This window comes from Abramis brama, assembly GCF_963993115.1.
Source record: "Abramis brama genome assembly, chromosome: 3".
Classification (NCBI taxonomy): domain Eukaryota; kingdom Metazoa; phylum Chordata; class Actinopteri; order Cypriniformes; family Leuciscidae; genus Abramis; species Abramis brama.
Window position 1 is genome coordinate 30340723 of NC_139965.1, and position 20101 is coordinate 30360823.

The window sequence follows — 20101 nt, forward strand, 5'->3', positions numbered from 1 at the left end:
AGAAATCTTATTACTCTGCGAGGGAGATAATGGATGTAATATGGTCAGCATCCAGTCATCTGTTTTCTCTATCTGAAGTTCCACCACAGAATAATACATAAATCAAAAAAACCAAGCGCATTTGATCTTCTTACAGATAAACTCCTCCAGGAGAGCCCATGTCTAATCTTTAACAGTTAGTGAATATTCCCATATGGTGTTTGAGATCTGTCTGTACTGTAGCCTACCTCTGCATCCTCTCTCAGGAACCTGGGAATCTGAGGGGGGGTGGGGGAGGGTAATCTATTTTGCTATCATTCACTCTCATTTACTGCCTAAACAGGATCTAAAATAATATTAATTCAATCATTCATTCATTCATTTTATTTTGATGTTTTGTTGTTGTTGTTGTTGTTAGGATTGTAATAGGCCTATGTTTATTTTATTTTATTTGTGCTTGTTAAAGAATGAAAATGTACACTAGGCCAATATCATTTTAAAGTGTGTTTTAAGGCTCGGCACGATCTCTTATGCTCACCAAGGCAGAATTTATTTAAATGCATTTAAAAATACAGTATATAATATTATTATAATGACTGTTTCCTATTTTAATATGTTCTAAAATTGTGATGGCAAAGTTGAATCAGCAGTCTTCAGTGTCACATGATCATTCAGAAATCATCAATATGCTGATTTGTTGCTCAAGAAACATTTCTTATTATTATGTTGAAAAAACTGTGCTGCTGAATATTTTTGTGGAAACTGTGATACAGTTTTTGCAGGATTCTTTAATGAATAGAAAGTTGAAAATTTGCATTTATTTGAAATGTCTTCACTTTAATGCATTTTTGTTGAATACATTTATACCAGAATGATGATACCAAACATTTGAACAATAGTGTGTAAAAAACAAAACAATCAAGAATCAGTAATTTAGCTTGGATAAAGAAAATAGCAATTCCACCACATAGGCCTACATAAAATAACTTTATAAGTTCTCAGTTTTAACATTTTAATTCCACTTTCTTTCTTTCTTTCTTTCTTTCTTTCTTAAATAGAGTAGCACAAGTTTGACCTCTCCTAACCCTGTGCAGTGTTGAATGAGCGCTAGAGACCCTGGGTCTTCCTTTCCAAATCCCCTGCAAGTCAGCACGTGGCAAACCTCCCCAACAACTGTCCTGAGAGGACCCATAATGCATCCCAAAATCAGCATGTTTCAAAATCACATACAGTAGATCAGAGAGGATTTCAACATTATGGTCTGAAACACTTTATGAAAAAAAGCACATCTCAACGTCAACGCACACACATTTCTCCCTCTCTCTGCCCGCAATATATTGAATAAACTGAAAAATGTGTGTAAAGGTTGATTCCTGATCCAGCAGGTTTCCTCTAGCACAGCGTCAGCTGTCCTTGTATCATTTCACTGATAACGGCTCCCAGTGATAACGACTGAGGAACTCATGAACTCATTTTTTTTATCGTTCATACACATCCTGCTTTAATATGTTCTAAAATGCAAGAAAGTCAAAGTTTTTGCACAGTACGAACATAAAAGCACCATCAATCATCTTACACACAACTTGACCTTCACAAATCCCCTCAAAGAACACGAGGGTGAACATAAACTCCATCTCACCACTAGATGGAAGTATTGTTCTATGTTACTACGCCCGCACGTCCCAAATCTCTCCACAGCAATTTCACACTTTTTCAGATCATGTTTGTGCGAATAAACAGTGCAGCATGATGACGAAATACATCTGTTTGGTGAAATATCCATCAGCGCCTGGGCCAGAGGAAAGCTGAACCGCACTGAGAGGCTGTCGGATGGGCATTTGTAAGGTGAATGATCTACGAGCTTTTCTTTTGAGTAAAGCAAATAGGCCAAACTTTCCTCCAGCAAGCACGCTCAGTTACATGGTTTACCATTGTTCGCTCAGCTTTAAAACATTAGCCATTTCGACATGAAGTAAAACTCACTCTTCAGTGTAGATTTACATGTTGCAGAATGCTCTAAGACTTATCAAATCTCTTGTAATTTCAGAATATCAATGCCAGAAAACATTATAACATGTTGCAGAGGTTTGTTTGTTGCGTGTTAGATGATATCTACAAGTCCCCACCATGTGAGTAACCCAAGCACAAGACAGCAGAAGATTATTTCTGCTTTTTCTAACGGATGTTCAGAATCCCACAGAGCAAAATTAAGAGAGGAATCCTTAAAAAAAAAAGAAAAAAAAAAAGTCTTGACTTCATGTGATTTCTTGTCTACTAGCTCTGGTCCAGGAGTCCATTTCAACTGGTTTCAGACTTCTAAATGTAGTTCAATAAAAAAATTTTAAAAAAATCAAACCAAAAAGAAAAAATAATTTTCTTTACAGCAATGTTTTGTTTTTTATTATTATTTATTCATGTTTTATCGATTTATCCTCAATGTTTCTGTTCTGAGGTTTGGGGCAAGAGAGAAGTCGCTGTGAATTTTTATAGAGGACACGGCTGCGCATTGGTACCTCGTGACAAGCTCATCAGCTTTCTGCCTTATGAGACAGTGACCTCTAGACTAGCCATCTTCACCCACACAAGCACTATAACAGAGTCAGAAACACAGAATTGGCCCCATGTTGCCTTAAAATGCTACAATAGAGCATTTCCATCCAAGAGAGAGAATGAGAGAGGCAGAAGGAAGGCTGGTGTTATGTAAAATCGGGAAAGACGGCTCTTTAGGTCAAAATAAATGGGTGATGTTTGTCGCTGATGTCAGAAAAACCACATAATGAAATTTAATTACAGTATATAGACATAATCTGCCCCCTGCAGCCCTCCTCCGCTGGGTGACACTGAGGAACAACATGCAGGAACACTAACCGTTTTCTTTTTACAGATAAACTTATTTACTAAATGCATAAAAGAGAATCAGTATATTTATTTTCCATGGAATAAAGAGGAGAAAAAGAGGCCATAAGAGCAGATGAGGTATAATTGTTATGATTTTTCATGTGATCTTTATCCATCAGCTGTTGCCCTGAAGGCTTCAATCTGACCTCTAAAGCAAAGCAACAAAACTCACACGATCCAGCTGCAGAAACAATGAGAGAAGAATAGCTTCAGTACAGATCTTGACGTAGTGAGTGGGTCCAAATACTTTTCTTCACCTCTCTTCGCTCTGAATTGGGACCCCAGTGTAGGAGGGAACTGTGATGTCATGCTAAAAATGTGGATCACTCATGCAAGAACAACCTGATCAGACAGGTTTAACTCTTGGCTTACGGAAAATGACTGCATTGATTCATATGACTGGCTTTCCAGTGAAAAAAAAATTGTAGTTCCTTCAATTGTTAGGCATTTTGCCACATAGAAAACTCTTCTCAGTTACTCACATAAATTAAGTGCATGGGGGTAAATGCATTATTATACAACTAGATTCCAGCCATTAGCAAAACATCTACCGCTGTATGGCTTATAGATGCCAGTAAAAAGGATCCCAAAAAGGATTTCAAAATGTCACTTTTATTAGTACAAACTTTGGTGATGCCACAACACTTACATTTTTTAAAGTTGTACCTTGTAGCACCATGTAAGTAAATGGTAAATGGACTGCATTTATATAGCGCTTTCACAGACCTATGGCAACCAAAACGTTTTACATTGCCTCACATTCACCCACTCATTCATACACCGACGGCGGTGTCAGCCATGCAAGGCGCCATCCAGCTCGTCGGGAGCAGCTGGGGTTAGGTGTCTTGCTCATGGACATCTCGACATAATACCATGGTAGCTTTACTGTTGTAACAGCAAGGAACAGTTTTGTTCAGGATGGTGTTGTCTCCTTGTCTAATAGTGAACATTTCTCATTTAGTGCATGATTGAGGGGATTTCTGACTCTGGCCACATGATAGCAACACCTTTAACCAGATTAGCATTAGCTGCGTTTTTCATGGAAAGGCAATTTTAAAAGCCTAAAGTCCTAAATGTGCCGAAAGTGTTGGCAATTAGCACTGAGGTCAAGACCTATACATTATAGGCAGCTGCATGTGAAGTCATTTTACAAGTTGAGAGCATGATATTGTGTGGTATTATGTTTCACAGTAAATTTGAGTGTAGTATGTCTTAGCGTTTTGAAATCTGTAAAAAATAAATAAGTAAATTGACCCACTCTGAAGTCATTTAGAGGGTGAATAAACAATAATTAATGACATAAACGTATTCAAGAGCATGCAATGCAGTGTGTGTCTGTTTAAAACAGAGAAAAGGAAGTTTGGTGGCTGTAGTAATTTTATGTTTGTATGCGTCACTGGATAGCTTGAGAAAGTCATTGTGAACATGTCATGAATCAAGTGAACACGGAACTCCATTCCTGGTTTGCTAATCCTGACGTCTCTTCTGAGTCCAGTTTACACTAGTTCAACTGATTTTATGCACCCATATTTTTTCTTTATACCTGAACATCCAAAACTTTGAACAGAAAGTTCTGAACATCTTCACTACTGTGCCCACACTATAACAAATTCAAAGCACAACTCATTAGTATTCATATTTAAACATACATATATACATATTTTCTAATAAGATTGGATACTCGTTTTTGCATGTTTGGATATTACTAGATAGCTGGAATATACAATATGGACTAAAATTGGCACTAACATTAGTTTATAAGGTTTTAGTTTTTATAGTGCATCTAAAATTATATATATTGTATGTTTCATTTTACTATCAGTTTTTCTCAGTCGCTTTGGCTAAGTTCTTGAATGAGATTTTTTTTTCTCATAACAATAAGTTCAGATCTTTGAACAATTAGTTTCTTGCTCACACATTTTAATTTCTTTTTACATTTAAGCAAAGTGTATGCATGCAACTATTGTCTACAATTTGCACAATAACTAAATGCACATGGCGTGAAATAGTCATACACTTCACAACTTGTAAACATATTCAACGTGTGCGCCATCACATGCAAAATGATCCATTTAATTATCAAAATCTGTCAGACATGTATACATAAATAGCTATGACATGGAATGTCATACAAATGTGCCTCTTTTTTGTGTACAGTAGCTATTGACTTTCCCCAGTAAACTTTTACTGTTGAAATCTGAAAAAAGCATCCAAATATTTTGACCAGTAGGGCTCACATGATGATAGAAACCTTTTTTAATTTGGTGGGATTTACGAACACAACAGCTAGGTTTTGAAGCATGAATTAAATGTTTTGGGTGAGTTACTACATTTTACAGACATAAAACAGAGTTGTAATGTCCCATAAAACAGTTGACAATTCCCCTTAGTTTAAAGAATAAGACTTTCTAAAAATGAGCCAAAGAGAAAACTGTATATATTTTAACCCCACCTCTAAACATTTGTCAACGATAGATAGATAGATAGATAGATAGATAGATAGATAGATAGATAGATAGATAGATAGATAGATCTTTTGTTAATGTCATTGGACATATTGGATGATGACAGACACATGATGAAGTAATGTTGGCTTTATGCTAATTTTGTATATGATCTGTCAGTGGAATAATCACCAGGAAGTGCTAATCCATCTGAACACGCTCTTAATTGGTACAATTAACTGTTAAAGGCTGTCACATAACAATATGCATTACAGTAATGCATAAAATATAAATGGAAAGGGGAAAAAAATACTTTTTTAATCAATTATATGTAAATACCACATGATGAACCTGTTGAACCTACACCTGAGAATGACAGCATATTTAATGCATTGTGTTCACTCAGCACATGATTATCCATGCTGTTCAAGCTTGATCCCTGATCACTTCACAGAAATCAGCATTAGACTTTAAACACGCAAAATTTCTTCAGACACTGCATCGGTCATGATGTGACATCACGCTATGCTGTATCTTTTTTAAAACATGAATTCAAAATATAACAAATAATTAATTAGTAAAATTGTACAATATACTCTACTTTAATGCAACGCTAAACCTGCAGCTTTAAAGTTTTAATTCAGCTGAGAGCTCATGCCGGTCTTCTATTGGTCACACGTCTTCAAGTAATATAAATTTACAACACAAGAATTCGCAGAACTGGAACTTTGGAATGGATCGAAATGGAAAACTTCTTCATATTCTGTTTCCAGTCTTTGGTATTCGTATGAGTATGAATGGAAGTCAAAGGATTGAAAGTGTAGTGTAGGAAAGTGACCACCCCTTTATATCAGAATATGTTTTTGTATTCACTGCTAATACTTCACCCCAATGATGGTCATAAATATGGTGGATGAGCGGAAAAGTCCAAATGTACCGCATTTCAGACAAACACCACAATGTAGCGAATATTCATGCCCGCTAAATCAATGCACTGTGCCTTTGACGCCACATGCAATATACTATATTTGCACACAAGTTCGTGAAATAACACTGTTTTGGTCTCTGTACTCTTTAGGGCTACATTAATGTAACTACTACTCAAATCTTGTCACACCCAGTTAAGAAATTCTTGCACGGTGTGCCGTGTAAAGGTATCGACTGTAGTAGCAGTACCAGCTTCAGTTACTGGGATGATACTTTAATAGATATGAAGTGGTCAGTGATAAGGGACAGAGCCATGTCTGTATCTAAATGAATAAAGAAAACTGTGCATAGAGAGCATAAGTTGAAACTAATTGGGTCAAAGGCTGAAATATGATGGATGAATTCCACCAGGGCAAAAAGCGTGGCTGATATTTAACTCCCAGAAGATGGATCTCTGACAATGTGAAGGGGTATAAATTATGTATCAGAGTGTGCGTCAATGCCACAGCAAAAGACTATGTTAGACCTTGCAACCCAGAGACCTCCTGATCTCTTCCCGGGTGCCCAGTGAGTGGGGGGTTAAGAGAGGGTGGGGTGTTAGCCTCACAAGTGTAATCATTGGCTGAAATGGCTGCAGTCAGCTGGCCTATCGTGTGAGCTCTCTGTGCGGTTTTCCAGTGTATGGCTAGGAGGGCGTGGGCTTGACATTCTCTGGCAGAAGCTCAGCTGGACTTTAAACACTCAGAGTTGGTGCTCAAAGCTTCTTTAGAAATGAGCACAGCATTGTATCTGTTTGTCCTCATAATGTAAATTTTAGGTGGGCACACTATAACCTACAGTTTTTACCTTTAGACACTAATGGTCGGATTTACTAAATGGCAAATTAGCGTGAGAGCGTAATCCCAAAAAAGCACAGATGGGAGTGCAAAGTTCTGTGCGTGATCTATTGACGACGTGCAAATTAAAAAACACAGACGCTATTAAATAATGGCGCAAATACCGGTAAATTGACTAGTGCATCACCTTGCATGATTAATTTAAATGCTCTCCTCCCATAAGTTTTGCGTCTGAAAGGGAAACTCCAAATGCATATGCAATCAGCCGCAAAAATAACTGTCCACGCCGTTTCAACGCAAATCTTTCACTGCGTGTCTTTAGTAAATCCTGATAATAGTTTTTTAACGCCAAAAGAGGGTTTGTGCTGGCCCTAATTGTACCTGTTCTGACCCTTAAATTTGTAAAATAATGAATTTACATTGATTCAGTGATGTCAATAGGATATATTTTGATTTGAATAAAATCAATTAATTTAAATGTTTCCACATGAAGCACATTTTTCCTCAATTGTGCCTCCACAAAACAGTAATTTGGACCAAATGTATCTGAGCTGTAATCGGAGCCAGATCTGATCTGAAAAAAGCTCTCTCTGACCTCATCTAGTTTTTTACAGCTTAAGAGATTCAAAGCATCATTCTGTAAATATTATCACTTATAAAAGTCTGCATATATACGCATTAGGGTCTCAATGATTTTTATTAGGATTCCTGATTCCTCAATGGTTCATTCTCAACAACAACTAAATCATGCAGTAATTCAGAGGGAGACATTTTTACAGGGCCCTTTGTTTTCTGAAAGCTAGTTTGGGTTGTTAGAGGAATATTCCAAATGCTGCTTTCCAAAATCACTCTACAGATGACACTGATTTATTTCCTCCTACTGCAGCGAAGAAACACATGAGTTCACTGACCTCTGCTGAATTAAGGCAAAAATCTAAAGGGCAAAATCAGGTGACTGACATTAGAGCTCTTTAACATTTAATGGAAAATTCACAATGTTATTGAACATATTTGTCAAAAATTCTTATTTTGAAAAATGAATTTAAAAATTATTATGATTAGTTTTTACTGTATTGCATACAGATTTTTTCCATTTGTCTTTTTGTTCTTTAAAGTTTGTATGTTGGGAATTCATCACAATAAGTACTAATATTCTCTGGATTGATCCTTGACATGAGCAAACAAAGCCAGATGACCTGTATTTTGGATATGTGGTGAGGAGATAAACCAGCACGAAGATCAGAGAATGTTGAAGTATTTTCCTCGTTCATTATTTTCTCCTTTTTTAAGTTGAAAAAAAAAAAAACTTAACACTGAACAGATACAAAACATTATCAGTCTTTTTTTAACAACTTCACAGAGCTGACCATCAAATATACTCATAGATCATATAGAACAGAACTTCCTGTAGATCAGTAAAGATCCCGTCCAGAATGTACTTACTATTAATGAATGAGTGCATCTATATATAAAGAGCTTGAGTGTATGGCATGTTTGCTGAATCAGCTCTGTGTTAATGTCCTCTGCCAAAAGTAGAGCCTGGTTCTCACATGCTCTGGTTCATAAGGCCATTCCGCACATCCCACAATGAGCTCGCTATTGTAGGAGGATCCCATCATAAGTTCCTAATGGATCTTATCTCTTCTCCGATGTGGGACGGGAAAGGGGGTTAGGGATATGGAATCCTCCCTTCATTGCTGTCATAGTAACAGATATTACAGCTGCTTGTTGTGGTTATTTGAGGAATGGGATACAGTGGATGTGGGATGAATGAATAAACTCTACATTTACACCTGATACAAAGTCATTGTCGTGATCACCTGTCACCTCAGAACTTCATTTCCCATATTCCTTACTGGCTCCCACCTGCACACACTCCATCACCTGCACCTGCAATCAATCACCCTCATCAGCTCCACACCTTAAAAGCCAGCACAACATTCTTCATGGATGTCTGGTCGTGTTTTCAGTGAATACTCTTACCTGCCTTTCAAGGACTTGTATGTTTATCTCCAGCTATGTCCCTGTGTTTATCTACTCCAGTGTCTCCGTTCGTCTTCCTGTGTTCAAGTAAGGATTACCAGTCAACTTACCTCTGTCACCACTAGGTCTGTGCTTCACTGCTCCTCCATCTGCACATCCACGAGCTCCACTACAAGCTCCAATTCAGTAATATTATCTCAATGAACTGCCATATTTCTGCATTACTTACCTGTTTGTCATCTGTCGTAATAAACTCTCTCCATATTTTTCCTATTAATCTTTCTTGAACCTACTACTCCGTAACAGAAGACCCTAAAACAGCATTCTCCTCACCCATATTGATTTCGCTGATCTGCTTCTTTCCCATCTCAAAATGGCTTCCCAGAGTCCATTCCTGAGTGTAAAATTCCTGAGTCCGTTCCAGTGAGGGAAATTTCAGAGAGATGCACTATCCATAATGGCTCTAGCATTTATGTGTGTCTGGGACACACACAGGTCAGCTCCAGACTCTGAGTCAGCTCCAGTGTTGGCTCCAGCACATGAGCCCGCTCACCAACTTCCCCGACTGCTCGCCTTTTTTTTCTTTTCTCTCTCCAAGGCACGCAGCATGGATGATCCTCAAGGGAATTTCACCACTTTTGTGTAGTGGGTGCTGGTGATCACTCTGCTGATGAAGATGTCACCAGCCCTACTCTGGACCCAGAGCCCAGCCAGCCGCTTCCCACTCCCTGCACAGAGCCTATGCCAAAGCCCACCTCAGACACGGAGCACGAGTCTGCCATGTCAGCAACAGAAAGAATGACTTCGCCCACCATCGCCCCGGAACCCAAGCCCAAGCCCGACGAGAGGTCTGACAAGGTGCACGAGCCAGCAATATCATCTGTGCCAGTGAGTGTCCTCATGAAGTTTGAGGGAATGGAATGGAGCCCCGCCCACACTCCCGCCACTGAGGGTGAGCTGCAGCTGGTCTCTGCATACTGTTTTGAGTATTTGGAGGAGCCTATTTCCCTGATTCTTCCGTCCCTGCTGGTTCTGCCCAGCTCCAAATCTCCTTTGTCTCCAAAGATCCAGCCCAGGCTCTCTACCACTTCCTCTGCCTATAACGCATCTGCTGTTTCCTTCTGTCCCTCGGCTCCTCTGTTGCTTCGTGGATCTGCCTTGGGTATTCTGGTCTCCAACTCCACCTTGGCAAGAGGATCCCCTGGCTCTGCCTCCAGCCGCCAAGCCCATCACTCCACCTCGGCTCATCGATCAGTTGGCTCCACCGGGCTCCCTTGTCCCTCCGGCTCCACCTTGATTAGACCTCACTCTGCCTGTGCCACGGACTTCTGGGCTTTCAGCTGTGCTTTCTCCCTCCACCCCTCCGGCTCCTCCTTGGTCCTCAGTCTCCATCTCCATTTGTCGTCCACCGGCCAAGTCGTCACCATGTCTGCTCCCTCCTTCGACTATGCCAGGGGCATTTGTCCTGGCTGTACTCTGGGTTCCCACCTGGATCCTCCTGCTCTCTTCTCCTCCCTGGCTCTTCCCACCGTCATCGCTGCCCTGGTTTCTCACACCATCATCTCCTCTTGTTTCCTGCCTTTCATCAGCCCCTTGTTCTCCTCCAAAGCCTCCACCCTTCCTCCTCAGTTGTGCTCATTTTGGGAGGGGGTGCTATTGTAACAATTTCGTGCTTTTGTTTTGTTTTCCTTCTGTTCCCTTTGCTGCTTTTCCGGAGTTCTGTTTGTTAGTTTGTTTCTATGGTTACTGATTGGATTGTGTTCTCCTGTTGTTCATTTAGTTACCTTATCACTGTGTATTTAAGCCCTTAGTTTCCTCTGATCATTGTTCAGTTTTGTTTATTGTGGAATGTGGTTTTGTTCCTGTATTTTCCAAGTAACAACTTTGTTATTGAATTTCCTTTGCCATGCGATTTACAGCAGCCACCAGCAACTCAGAACAATATGTAGGTTTTTAAGTGTATTTTGGACAATATATTTGCATCTTCCGTAGAGCATTTTTTTTTTTAAACAAAATTCACATAAAATATACATTGACGTAAACCAGGCTTATAAAGATATTCTTTGCACATTTAAATACTAAAACGCATGAACTGTTTCAGTGTTTCAATCAGCATGTACCAGCTGTAACAATAAGGATTTTTTTTCTCTCTAGGAGAAATGAAAGACATTCAAGCAGTTAAAAAAGGCTAGTTATAAGTACAAGTAAGCTAACCTTTGCACAGCATTCTTAATGTTTCTCATGTCACCTTTCACCCTGATGAGCAGCTGCCCCATGTGCGCCAGACAGAATCAGCAGAAATGCCACACTGAGACTGAAGGAGTGATTATATGGAGCTGTTCTCTGAAGGTTTATATAACTGTGACTGTAATAAGATCAGCACCAAATGGTACACATAACGCTGTGATGATGCAGGAGCACATGCTCCGTAAGAGGATCTACTTCCTGTAACGACAAATAAATGCATGCACACAATGTCCAGCAGTGTGTGTGGAATAAGTCTTTTGTTATGTGTGTGTGTCTGTGTAAGAACGGAGTAGTCCCCCCTACAAACAACTCCTCCACCCCCGAATCATGAGACTAGCCATGCTGTCTGTCTCTTTTTCTCCTGTCTTTCTCTGACTGAAAGAGGAAGTGCAGACCACTTCCCAGTGTAGCAGGCAGGGTTGTGCTGATTCACGAGTCCACTGAACAACCAAAAAAAACTTTCCATCCCCAGACTCTGATGGCATATCCAAAATATGCAAATAAAAAATTAGAAATCATTTATTACAAATCACTACTGTTACCATAAATTTTAATGTAGGACAGTGGTTCTTAACATTTTTGGGGCCAGAAGCCCATATCCATTTTCCAGTTCCCTTACCGCTCCCATCAAATAAAATAAAAGATAATTGTCTTCCCTGAATAATAATAATGATTGAATTTGACTGGACAGTATCAGTATCATTCTTTTCCCAGGAAGACACAAAAAAGGTCATGTGAAATATATAAGTAATAATATACATGAATGTAAGTTAAATATATATACTAGTGTAATGGATTATCAGAAAAAAAGAAAAGTAAAGAAAGAATATAGGATGGGGACCTGGTTTTATTTGGCTGTTGAGATTCGGGTGAACGTAAGCTTGCAGGGGAGGAGTTTAGGCAGACTAAATGATTGGAGAAATCCTGCATATTTCACCAGAAACGTTTGTTATTTTCACTGGAAGATCCAGACATTTTGACTAAAAATTTAGGTCACTTAAAAAAAACAGACTAATTTAAAATAAGATCTATAACATGCATTTACAAAATAAATAACGTTAATTTTCATTTCATGCTGACTTTAAGTAAAGAGTCATTGTTATGGAAATTATACACCATCTTATCTAGCATTCTGACTTTTGACAACTGGGAAGTCATTTGTTTTACTGATCATCCTGACCAGCAGCACTGGCTCAACCAATGGTTTGAATTTGGGGGTGGGACTATCAGTTAGACAAAGAGAATCTTCTTGAAACTTATTTGAAAACTATTGATGATGCTAATTGCTATGTTTTACACAGTGCGGCTCATGCTTCAAGTGTTGTATTTATACATCTAAAACAAATTATTTTATTACTTTTCATCAATGGCAGGAAAGAGCTAAAGACAATATTTACAACTTTGCAAAACCAGTGTGAAATCTTATAGTGTAAGCCATCATGACTAGCCTTTGGTTTTCAACCTCTGATAAGAAGTTTAATGGATGGCCGTGTGTTTTTTTTTTTGTGTGTGCGTTTTTGTTTTATTCCCACGAGTTTAAAAGCTGATAGCACCATTTCACCAACTTGGCCCTGATGGAGTCCAGAGTTTTAATTCTCTTCATTGCTGCTAAGAGACTGACATGAAATACAGTAAAATTCCCAAAGCGTTCACAACCTGAAGCATGTATGTGTCCAGAGCTGTTGCTGCAACTCTTTGACACAAATTACAGCTACCCAAATATTTTAAAGGTTTAGCTTTGAAATGTATATGAAGTTTGAAGGCTGTCACTAAACCACTACTGTTCATTTAATGTCAAACATGTTTTCCTACTGCTACATGTTGTAGTTAATAAACCATCACATCACAGATCTGTGGTTTGGTTTGTAATATTCTCTTGGTTTACATGATGTGCATAACAAAAATACTTCGGTTCAACCATAATTATCCAATTGAGTCTGTTTGAAAACAAATAACTCCAGAGCATGCCTCAGTGCTCAAATCAAAATGTTTAATATCTTCTGGAGTGACATAATTAATAAAAACAGAGCATACTCTATGTTCCACCACACTTATAAAGAAACCAGAAGCACATTGATGTTAGACACCAATACTCCTATTATGCTGTCAAGATATAAAGATGAATGTTAGTTAATGGGTGATGCTTTGTTATATTAATTAAAAGCTTGGTCTGAGCACTCAAACTGAGGTATCAAAGTTTATGCACCATTCACACGAAAGCAAACCCTGCTTACAGAACTTGTGGCGTCACTACAGGCATCTTCTTTCTTTCTTTACTTTCTTTATCTTATACCATCTTCATGTTTTTATGGACAGGCCTCACAGTCAACCGAACAAAACACAGGCACATAACATGCATTCCAATTAAAAGTAATTATTGGTAGCTGATTTTAATACAACTGTTATATAATAGAAATGTTCCTTTGATGTATCATACTGTACATTTATTTGGCCTTTAAACGTTAAACTATAATTCACTCTCTGATTCAGTTAAACTATTAATGATAAATGGAAATGTAATATATGTTAGTGATTGTCTTGGTTAACTGCCAATCCTAAGCAATAATGCATTGCAACATTCAGCCCAGGAACATATACAACTGTCTTGGGTTTTGAAACATTGGCATGTTGTCACTGAGCCTGTGTAAGGTGATTTTGAAAGCTTTTCAGTGTAGAAACTGTCACTCAATTATCAATACTTAGGAAACTTATAATTTACAGGAATCATAAACAGACAAGAATATTAGACTACACCTGGCTCGTTTTTCTAAAATATTCCTTTGAAACACCTGAATTTTGTCTTCCATGTTGCAATTGTTCAACAAAAATATTTCAAACAAAGTCTCTGCTAATACCAGCACTCTAAAAATCCTAAACAAAATGGGAAATTGTGATGCATTAGACAGTCTGGTAAACGAGGGCTTGCTACGGCACTGTGTTATAGTGCACTGAGATGCCCTTCAAATCTTCATCAAAGTATCACCAAGTCCATAAGACTCTTAGCATCTGTGCGTACCTACTGTACAACCCCTACTTTGTGCCATGTGCAAGCTCAAGAATGCCTGGCACTGGATCGGGTCAGCACATACTGTAAGCGGGCCGAGGCGCAGTCGAAGAAAGAACTTTGCCCTTCCTCTCCCCTTCTCGTCAACAGATGGAAAAATCCAGTCCAATCCAAATCCGATTGTTTGCAGTGATCAAAAGCCGCCGTCATGGAATAAAGTTCACAAGCTTTCCTTGAGGACAAATGACATGAGAAAGAGAGAATGTGTTCTGACAGGCTGATACAATGGCAAACTTGGCAGCAAGAGGTTGCCATTAATTTTATAGTAGTCATATATCAACTAAAAGTGTGTGTGCGTGTATGTGTGTGTGTATAGTAATGCAGACGTGATTAAGGCAGATTGTTAACATGCCTTTGCCTCACTTGAATTAACTCTTCAATTCAAAGCAAGTGAATTACATATAATGAGCACTAAGAAAGACATTAAACCAGCGTATCTAGAGGAAACACTTTGGCTTTGAATTTTACGTTATTAGAAAGCAGTGGCATCTGTACAGACAAGCTCTTGATTATAGAGGAGTGCATCAGAAATGCTGACACACAAAAACACAGACACACACTGGATACCTTGCAGTGCAGATCCCAGAGGGGTCAATAAACATGTTCACATGCCTTAAAGTTATTTTTCACCAAAAAATGAACATTCTGTCATCATTGTCACTATTGTTCCAAACCGGTATAGGCCTATGACTTTTTTTCTTCTGTGGAACACAAAAGAAGATATTTTAACATTGTACATTTATATAGATTAATACACTAGTACATTACAAGTAAATATATATAAATATTTTAGCGTTCCCCTCTACCTTATCTAATAGTAATTCTAAATATCTCTCTTTTTGTATTTATGTTTTCGTCGAAGATGAAGTCCAGAACCATAAGGGAGGAGTTCTATATCTTAACCATCAACATTCATCAGAGAAAGATAAGATGTACAAGTTAGAAAACAGAAGGATGGGGATTAGGTTTGTTCCAGGGATGAGGCCAGAAATGTTCAAGTGGGTGGGCCTTCATAAAACAGGATGGGCGGATCAGTATGAAAACTGCACACCAAATTACCAATAAAAAAATAACGCAGCTTCAAAGTAGCCAACTGCGTGGTCAGAGCACTGGTTTTGGGAAATCCCTCTGCATCTTCAGCAGGTTTCTCAGGATCATGAGCGTTTCCCCCCTCAACCTGTAGCTACGCTTCACCTGAGCGGGGCAGCGAAGACCAAATCAGCCTTCACCTACAGAAGGATTCCAACTGCGATCTCTCTTTAACCAAAACCACCTTAAGCTAGTCTTTGCTACAGCTGCTATCACCCTAATAGCCTTCTTCAGTCATTTAGGTTCCAGCCCAAGCTTCAGTAAGAACTAGCGCACAGATGTAGCTGGGAAGCTGCGGCAGCCAACTTCGAAAGGAAACAAGGCTGCATTCCATCATTTAATAGAAGCCTCTTCAATCAGATATTGATAGCCTTCTTCAACTCATAAGAGATGGCTAGCCTGTCCTCCCAGAGCAGTCAGCTCAACCAAGATGGGTTTTGTGCTCCTGGACAGAAGAACCATGTCTGGTTGAAGTGTAGTCACCACCACCTTTTCTGGGAAGACAAATTTCTTTTTAAGGTCAACTTGAATTATGCAACATAAAAAACACATGTCAAGTCACCCTCATTTATATAGTGCTTTTAACAATATAGATTGTTTCAAAGCAGCTTTACAGTGATAATAGGAAATTAAAGTAACAGAGATTGTTTTGGCTTTACAGCAGCTCTAGAATAAAGTTATTGTCCAGCTAAAGTTAGTTTTGATTGATTCACTTCCGTTGCTAAGATCATTAGTTATTAACTTATGGGCTGCTAACACGACACCGTTCTAACAGTAAACACTCAACCCGCTCCGGCCTGCTCATTCGCACAAAACAGTGCCTGGTGGCTCGAAAGCGCAAACCCTGAAATAGATTCCAAGGCGCAAACCTCAAAAACGCAAACCTGCGAAAACGCCGACGGCGTGCACATGCGCATCACGTGTTTAGTCTATAGGTATGCGCATGGAACCTATATGTGCGCAGGCGTGTAGTCCTTCTTTACAAATGTCCACTTATTTCAACTTGCCATGACTTATTGATCATATAATTTTTTATTAATTGCATGAAAAACACAATAAAATGGCTCTTCCTTTTTCTGTCAAGTATGTATAAACAGGCTTAGGCTTCATGAATTAATGTTTAGAATTTTTTAACTATAAACATTGAGAAAATATTTTTACTTACCTTTACATGTCCTCCTGCAATATTAGTCTGAGACGACAGAACTTCTGGTTAAAAACAGAGTTATAGGAATTGCCTGGATTCATATAGCCTTGGTTTCTTGCAGTAGTACAATTGGGATATCCAATTTAGGCTTTTTATCAACTGATTGATTTTTGCGTCGCCATTTTCAAATTCAATCCCACAAAAGTGCGCAGCCGCCATTTTGAAATCGAAAGTGAGGCTCCGGTGGGAAGAACCCCGGAAGTAAAGATAAACAACAATGCTTGGACTACCAACCTGAAGCTGCTGCCGCGATTTACACTATTGGATGTTAATATCCAATATAGGATATGTATATAGTTCATTCCTGCTTCTTTTTTTACTTTCTGAATTATATATAAAAAAAATATTTTATTTATAAATGAATTTCACTGTATATAGTCTAAAGTATGAAAGAAATGTATGTACAGTTTTAGAATTGACACAACATCATTAAACACAACAATACGCCATCGCATTCACGACTCTCCTGTGATTAAAGGCGACACTTCCGGTTTTCTTCCCACCGGAGCCTCGCTTTCGATTTCAAAATAACAGCTGCGTGAAATCAGCATATAGACCATGGAAACTTGCATTTATTCATTATTTTAGCTAAATAAATAAAGTTATAGTGTGATAAGACGTTTATTATAGTTATTATTGTTTATTAAATTGTTTCATACATCTATTTGGAAAATAGCCAACTTTTGATGGGGTAGGCCACAATTCAGAATGCTTCGCCACTGGTTTGTTTACTCTGAATGTGATAAGTGATTATTAGGAAGAGTTACAGTTATTTTGTAGAACAAGCAACAGCTGAGCTTCTTCACATTGCTGTTGATGACAGCCTCATGATCATGACACATTCTGTCCTGATGACATCAGCAGGTCACCCCCTCCACAATTCTACTGTTTATTTACTGAAGCTCAGTGTCTGATGTTATTACTGCGGGGCCATCATATCAGTTATGAGCTTATCCCATGCTGTTCTTAATTTTAATGCTTCAAGAATTCAAAAACAAATAAAACACTTACCTGAAGCCCTACGGCTGGGTGCTGGTGGTAGGACTACAAGAGAAAAACTGTGGGAGAAGGAGGGAAATAGGTTGATTAGTTTGATATGATAATTCAGGGTGTTCTTCTCAACTTTGCACACTTTTATTTTTCCCAGGTTGATTTTTATTTTTTTATTTTTTTAAAAAGAGCGAGAAAGTTTTTTTTAAAAACAGATTTTTAATTTTTTAGTTTTCAGACCTATGATTATCTAAAAGTTCGAACACAATGCATTCTGCAATTGGTGGTGTGGTGAAAATGACAAACATTCAACAGTGGTGGATGTACGTATGCACTGTTGGACACTGTTAGTGGAGGAATTGAACTAGTGAGAGTGTGAAAAGTGATACTTTCTAAAAGTCCAAAGGGCCAAAAGTGCTTGTTTCTGTATATTTGAAAAGTTAATGAAATCATACAGATGCTATAAAATTATTCCAGCTGTCAATCATTATGAATCTGCATATTTACTGACATCTCTATTCCTGACAAACACTGTAAAGAAGACGGGGTGTGATGACCACATGAGTATCTGTGTCAGAGGATATTTTGGGATCAGATGACTTCATATCACACATATGGTATTTGGTCATACCCACACGCCATGAAGCCTGAGTGTGTTTGTTTCCATTGTGACACAGCACGTTCTCACTTGGGTATCAGGGGACTCTAGACTGGAAGCTCCTGTACTCCATAACATGACTGCACTCGATGAGCCGTGACTGGACTGTAAATGGTCTTCGCGAGATGTTGGGAGGGTTGTTCTTCAGCCCTTTGGTTTTCAGTCTGCAGATGAAACAGTGGTGTGTAAGTGTTCTGGTGTTCTGAAATGAGGAAGCATAGTCCCCTCTCTGTTTCGTTTTTAGTCCTGTGTAAATTCATGTTAACACAGTTTCTATCTTCTTACAATATCAATTAGAATAGTTTTGTCTATAATGTCATATATTAAGACATGTTTTATGTATATTTTATTTTATTTTTATTTTAGTTGGTGAGCTTTAACTCTGTAATTAATTTCCACGGCATCATCACTGACAGGGTAATCAGCCAATCAAAGTGCTCAAAGTTCAGTTTTTCCTTATATTTTCTCTAAACTTCACAAGCTCAAAATTAAAAAAATTAAAATGCAGCTCTTTTTAAAGGATTAAAAATGTCCCCACAAAGATGGCAATATTTGAAATCCATGTCCTATTAGGGGACTTTTTCTTTCTTTCTTTTTTTTTTTTTTCCATAAGGAAAACAGCTTATAAATCATTCAAAATGAGTTTTTTTTTTTTTTTTAAATGTAAAAATGCAGAAAGTTATTGTGATGGGTAGGTTTAGGGGTAGAGTAGGGCACATAGACTATACAGTTTTTACAGTATAAAAGATACAGTACAAAAATAATTGTTAAATGTCTATGGAATGTCCGCATAAAACATGAAAACCCAAAATATGTGTGTGTGTGTGTGTGTAGGATAACAGGGTCAGGAAAAAAACGAATCTAGGACAAATTAACAATTAATCATTCCCTGCAAATCTACAAACACTCACAGCGTTCAGCAGAAGATACACAAACATTGCCCAACACCTAAAGCCTATATCATACTCACACCAGGCATCAAAATGCACAGACAGGCATGTCTCAAGCACAAAGAAGAACACACTGCTTTCTCTCATACACCCCCACACACTGTTCAGATTATGAGGCAATATGTTTACGATATGTGGACGTGTCACTCTATGATGCACTATTAACATTAGAACAAAAAATTATGATGTCATTGATGTCAGAACAAAGTAACTATTATAAAACTTTAATGTGCCCCTGTTATGCTTTTTTCAGATATTACCTTCATGCTGTGTGTAATAGCTGTTTGTGAATGTAAAAGGTCTGCAAAGTTTTAAAGATCAAAGCGCATGACAAATAAATGATTTAATTCGTTCATTCATTATTCAATAAAGTTATTGTCTCCAAAAAGAAAGAACCGATTCTGAACTGCCTAAAATAGTCATCAGTAATTCCAGTCTTACTTCCGTAACATTCATATGTAACAATGTGACACATATGCATTATGCCAGCTGGGTCTTCATTGGCTGCCCGCGAACAACATCTGTAAGTATGTTGTGTATAAACACTTATTCAACATTCGCACAGATGCAGGTACAAAGAAATTATTGTAGGCCTATCTGTTTAATTTGCACATTGGGAAACAGTTCATATACTGTGGATAAAAGAAGTGAGTTTGATCACCTAAATTATTCTGCATGTCTGTACCTGATTGAGAATGCATTTCTCATATAAATCTCGAAGATTAAGATGTTCTTCATGCCCAACGATTGTTAATTCTGTCAGTACCAGGTGCACTAATTCAGATTTAAGCTGTACAGTTAGGTTACCATACCGTAATACCATGACTAA

At 38.2% G+C, this 20101-nt stretch overlaps 1 protein-coding gene across 3 annotated transcripts; it reads left to right on the forward strand.

Moving 5' to 3' along the window:
• Window positions 1-175: 175 nt before the first annotated feature.
• LOC311080491 (uncharacterized protein) lies at window positions 176-17729 on the forward strand. 3 transcript variants are annotated; one of them, XM_084110475.1, is made up of 3 exons: window positions 176-1824; window positions 2027-2108; window positions 9128-17729. In XM_084110475.1, exon 3 carries the CDS (start codon window positions 9809-9811, stop codon window positions 10727-10729), a length of 921 nt encoding a protein of 306 aa, XP_083966601.1. In that variant the 5' UTR covers window positions 176-1824; window positions 2027-2108; window positions 9128-9808; the 3' UTR covers window positions 10730-17729. The 3 variants fall into 3 exon arrangements, with proteins under 3 accessions (XP_083966601.1, XP_083966602.1, XP_083966603.1); XM_084110476.1 differs by lacking the exon at window positions 2027-2108; XM_084110477.1 differs by lacking the exons at window positions 176-1824; window positions 2027-2108 and having other exon boundaries at window positions 9132-9154; window positions 9453-17729.
• The last annotated feature ends 2372 nt before the right edge of the window (window positions 17730-20101 follow it).